Source organism: Grammomys surdaster, unplaced genomic scaffold, assembly GCF_004785775.1.
Source record: "Grammomys surdaster isolate TR1022 unplaced genomic scaffold, NIH_TR_1.0 119644, whole genome shotgun sequence".
NCBI classification, from domain to species: Eukaryota; Metazoa; Chordata; class Mammalia; order Rodentia; family Muridae; genus Grammomys; species Grammomys surdaster.
The window spans coordinates 1-5,556 of NW_021615734.1; the positions used below are offsets into that span (position 1 = coordinate 1).

The following is a 5,556-nucleotide window of genomic DNA, read 5'->3' on the forward strand; positions in this document are numbered from 1 at the left end:
GATGACATTGACAAGATATGGCTTACTCTAGGATTATCCTAAATCAGCATCATGTATTTCATAGATGTTCTTTTGCAAGTTGACCAAAGCACAATAGGTCTCTAAGGAACACACACAAAAATGGACATTCCAAATTACTGCATCTAAGCAATGCTTCAAACTAATCTTCTCTGAGTCTTCTCCATCCCAGGGCAGCTTGCTTCTCCTCCTCTAGTTTTCTGACATGCTCAGGATGTGGTTGTCACACTGTGTCTTACACAGAAATAAACCGCAGAGTCCTCAGATGTCAATCTGTTCAGCTCCATGTAGGCTGTGCTGGAGGATTTGTCTACAGTCAATGTGGCCTTGCCATTGAACTTCTCATTGTAGTTAGTACCACCATTATTAGGATTAATCTCTCCAATCCACTCAAGGCTATTTCCATGACTCTGCTTCACCCAGCTCATCCAGTAGCTTGTGAATTTGTACCCAGAAGCCTTGCAGGAAAGCTTCACTGAAGTCCCAGGCTTCACGAGCTCAGCTCCAGATTGCTGCAGCTGAACCTCAGAGTGGACACCTGTGGAGAGAAAGGCAGAATGGATGTCATAGTCACCTCAGTCCCTCTCTTCTCTTCAGGTTTGGAACTGGTGAGCTCCTTACCTGCAGTTACTGACAGGAGGAAGAGTAAGACCCAGCTCCATCCCATGGTTAGAGTCAGTGTGTTTAGGGACTGCGTAGAGGACACTGATCATAGGTTGTTTTTAGGGTGTGAACATCCCTGTATTTACTGCCATAGACTGAAGTAATTTGCATATTCATGAGCAGGGTACTTCTTAAATAAGCAACTAGTCCAGCTGGAGAAATCTGGAGAGGAAAGGTTGAAAAGTAACATGGTTCAGGCAGCAGGATGCTCAGATCCAAGTCCTAATACTTTCTGAGGAAATATATCTCATACACTTTCTGTGAACCCTAGTCTCGTGCTGTAGATGTAACTACAATAACAAATCTCTCAATGGATTTTTGGACTGAGTCTGTTGCTCTACTCAGGGATATATTAACACATTGATTTACAGATGGTGGGGTTTGATGATGATGATGATGATGATGATGATGATGGTGATGGTGATGGAAATTTCTAAAAACAGCTAATTTTTTTAGAGACTTCTTTCACATTTATGCAATCAATATTTGTTTTTCCATTTGGGTATATACTACCTCAAAGCTCCTGAAATGACTAAAAGCAACTGTGCTTCAAAAATACTTATCAATGATTATTGCAGGATTATCATCAATAACTAAATTATAGCTCTAGCTATAGATGTATCAAGAAATGATTCTATGACTAAGGCATGGTTATATATATGTGTGTGTGTGTGTGTGTGTGTGCCTCTATACATATATATGAGTATGTGTACATTTATATATGTATCTATATAAAATATATATACAGTGTGTGTTCATGCTGTATATATATATATAAAACAACAGAAGGTTTTGATGAGAAATAAATAAGAAATTTATATTACTTTGGAAAAATAGATATAACTAAAGATAATTGTACTAATTAAAGGAATCTCAAAATCACAGATATTAAATGAGACTCTCATTAGCAGCTCTTATATGTTTCATAGTTATAAACAACTACTTATGCAAATTTACAATATTGCATCAGTGAAATTCTCTAGTAGAATAAAGAGAAAATAGGAGGGACAGGAAGTTCCAGTAGAAATATGCACAGTGAACAAAAATAGTATAAGAAATATGTATATATATCAATTTATTTCTGTATTTCATAAGGATTTTTATTCTTGGAAATTATCAATCACATACGAAATATGCTATGATCTACAACCACTCTCAGGACATTCACCACTATCTACTACTATTAGGTTCCTGTGGTTCCCCTTTGGAACTTTCAAAGGTCTATTTCTAAAAATCCTATATCTTCTGTTTTATTATCTAATAACACAGTAAGTTTAATAAGTGCTACCTATGTATATTGATAGGATTATCACTAGTAAAGAGTGAATCTACAGAAATCTTCCCCAAAAGAGTGAACATATTTTATTAGTCATCAAATGCCAAAAGACCTTCAGCTTGGTATGGGCCCTCAAGTGTTCCTCCCTATAAATGTTGTAACAGTTTTTAAAATATGTTATACTATTTTGTGATGAAGAGAGAGTAATATGAACCAAAGTGAGTATATTAAACTCAGAGGACTACATACATAATTCAATTCCAAGAGATTTACCTGATATTGCTACAATTGCCAGCAGACATCTTTACCTGCTCAGCCATTTAGAGTTCTCTCATGTGGTTATTTTCACTGGATTGATTTGTGAATCTTATGCTTAGATTTGTGTGCCTATAGCTACTGAGAGTTCATATGTGCAATATAAACAAATAACTCTCTGGAGATAGAATTTGATATCCTTTGACCCTATTTTCTGTATCTGATGTCAGTTTTATGATGGTCCTTGATTTTTGTGTGAGAGGTTTGTTTCATTCTTAGTTTGTGGTTTGAGTACTCTGTCCCTCATTCTCAGCACTCTGATCACTCATGAATGTCTGCCTCAGTCTTTATACTCAGCATAAATGAGCCTCTGTTATCAAGGCTTATACAATGTACTGCATATAACATAAATATTTATAAGACAGTTTGACAGCATGATCCTTAGCAATACAACTAGGATATATATCATCTCTAAAGATGGACTTTAACCGCATTTACCTGGGATGCAGAATTTCCTATGAAAATTCACCAAAAATAATAAATAAAACTAGGTTATGTCCCAGTAATAACCCTCCCAAACAGATACTCAAATGACTCTATACCTATTATAGAGACACTTGCACACCCATGTTTATTCACAACATGTTATTCAGGGTCTATTCACAGCATATAGAGGAATAAATCATCCCAAGTTTCCAAAAAAGCATAAATAAAACATGACAAAGTAGAATATATAGAATATTGAATACTACTCAGTGGTAAAATATGAATTATATAATCTAAAAGTGTCTGCATAGAACTGCCAAAAATATACTGAATAGATCATCCATGTCCATAAAGCACTCATATGTGTCCCAGGATTTGAATATTTTGTTTAGTATATTGAACTGTAGAAGCAGAGATACTAGAATTGGGACAATAGAGTATGATGAATTTACAATCATGATATAGGAAAATAGAGAAAAAAAAGAATGAGAAAGGGTTTTAAGATTGAGAAGATGATAAGAGCCAGAGATGTTGGATCTTCCAGATACAATAGGACTGATGCACTTATGAACTCAGAGAGGGTGGCTGCAGGCACAGTGCCTGAACCAAGTCTACCCACATAATATCCAAGTTGGGAGATTGAAATGGACATGGGCAACCACTACTAACCAAGAAGTTAGCCAGCTGCCACTCACCTTCAAAGGAAAAATTAGTTTTCACTAGTGGAGTTCATAGGGGATGCTAAACATAATTAATTATGGAAGACATGCTAATCAGTTGGTAGCCAACATGAAAATAAAATCCATGGTATTTTTCCAGACATTTTTTCTCATATCGCCTTCTTCAAATCTGTTTGCCTCATGTTTTGCCTATATATCATTGTTACAGAGAAGTTGTGGTCTTACTGGTTTCTCTCTCTCTCTCTCTCTCTCTCTCTCTCTCTCTCTCTCTCTCTCTGTGTGTGTGTGTGTGTGTGTGTTTGTGTGTGTCTGTGTGTGTGTGTGTGTGTGTATATGTGTATGTGTGTGTGTATATGTGCGTGTGTGTGTGTGCATGAGAGAGTTATCTTTAGAAAATTATGTTTAATTTTTGTTTGCATTTAATCCCTTTTTAATTTTCTTCCATTTTTGTTTTTTCAGAAAGAAAGAAAAGGTGTGTAGTTGAGTTAGTTGTTAGGGAGGAAGAATCTGCAATAGGTTGAGGATGAGGAAATGACTTATTAGAATAAATTGTATGAATTTTTCCAACATTATACAAAGCAAATATGAACAAGTAAACATAGACTGTAAAGTGTTTATCAAAGAATCTTTTGGGGGACTTGAGCATAGAGATATCACATATCAATTACATCAGGGGAGATCAGTTATTCCAGTTAAGAAAGGAAACCACAAAGGACACCGAGTCCCCTCTAAACCCTCTACTCTCTATGTCGATTTCTGGCCTTATTCCTCCCCCTGCTGGTCATGAGCTCCCATGCATTTAGGGTTATCATGACTTACACTGAAGGTGTACAGTCTGGTTTTAGTAGATAGGTATGTCACCCAGTTGAGGGTGGGACCACCCACCCATCTCAAAATTTTTAACCCAGAGTTGTTCCTGTCAAAAGGAAAGACAGGGACAAAAAATGGAACAGAGACTGAAGGAAAGGTCATCCAGAGACAGCTCCACCTCAGGATCCATCCCATCTGCAGACAACAAACCCCAACACTATTGCTGATGCCAAGAATTGTTTGCAGACAGGAACCTGATATCGCTGTCCTCTAAGAGGATCTTCCAGATCCTGACTGATACAGATGCAGACACTCAAGGCTAATGATCAGATAGAGCCCAGAAACACCAATGGAAGAGCTAAGGTTAGAACAGAAGGAGCTAAAGGGGATTGTAATACCATAGGAAGAACAATATGTACTAACCAAATCACTCAGAGCTCACAGGGACTAAGCCACCAACCAAAGAGTATACATGGAGGGATCCATAGCTCCAGCTACACATGTATGGTCTTACCCAGCATCAGTGGGAGGCAGGCCATTGGTCCTGTGGAACTTGATGCCCCAGAATAGGGGGATGCAAGAACAACGAAGCAGGTGTGGGTGAGTGGGTAGAAGGGCACCTTCATATAGACAAAGAGGACAGGGGAGGGGGGTTGGGATGGACAGGGTTGGGGAGAAGAATTTTGGAAGGGAGATAATATTTGAAGTTCAAATGAATAAAATGATTAATTAAAAAAGAAAGAAAGAAAAAAGAAATTACTTATCCCTATAACTACAGTATTTACGAGTTCTATCGAAGGGAGAAATGGCTCTAGTGTACCTAGGGATAATAATTTTTGGATTGTTGAGTTTAAGTTGTGCCAATATTACTATAATATCCTTTTCAAAGCCAGGTTCCTCTTTGGTTCATTTGGATCCAGTTCCTAATTCTAAAAAGGTAGTGACAGGAGACAACAGGCTCTTTTCTGTGTTCTTCAGGCAACATCTGTGGCAGAGCACCTGTGTTCTAATGATAAATTGCTGACCCTACATTGTATAGTAGACAAAGTAAAAAGACTTATGCAATAATTGTACACAGTAGTGAGATGGTTGTTATAAATATCTAAAATATTGAATGAGTCAGGACCTGGTTGACTCTTAGAAGTTGAATGAATTTAGAATTTAGTGCTGAAATGCACTTGCATTAACAAGAAAGGATAATTAGTAAAAAAAACTCTGCTGAAAAAAATGAAAATGACAAACCAGGTAAAATATCTAAATCTGAAAGATCTGCAATGAGAAATACACAAGAACTGTAGAATTCTCAGAAACTGAGCCACCAACAAAAGAGCATATATGGACTAGAAGGAAACTCATGGCACATATGTA

At 37.1% G+C, this 5,556-nt stretch overlaps 1 gene segment (V, D, J or C); it reads right to left on the reverse strand.

Annotated features, from left to right (window-relative positions):
• Positions 1 to 227: 227 nt before the first annotated feature.
• Positions 228 to 723, reverse strand: LOC114635913. The segment is given in 2 exon segments: positions 228 to 556; positions 640 to 723. Coding segments are annotated over 2 exon segments (375 nt in total).
• Between the last annotated feature and the right edge of the window lie 4,833 nt (positions 724 to 5,556).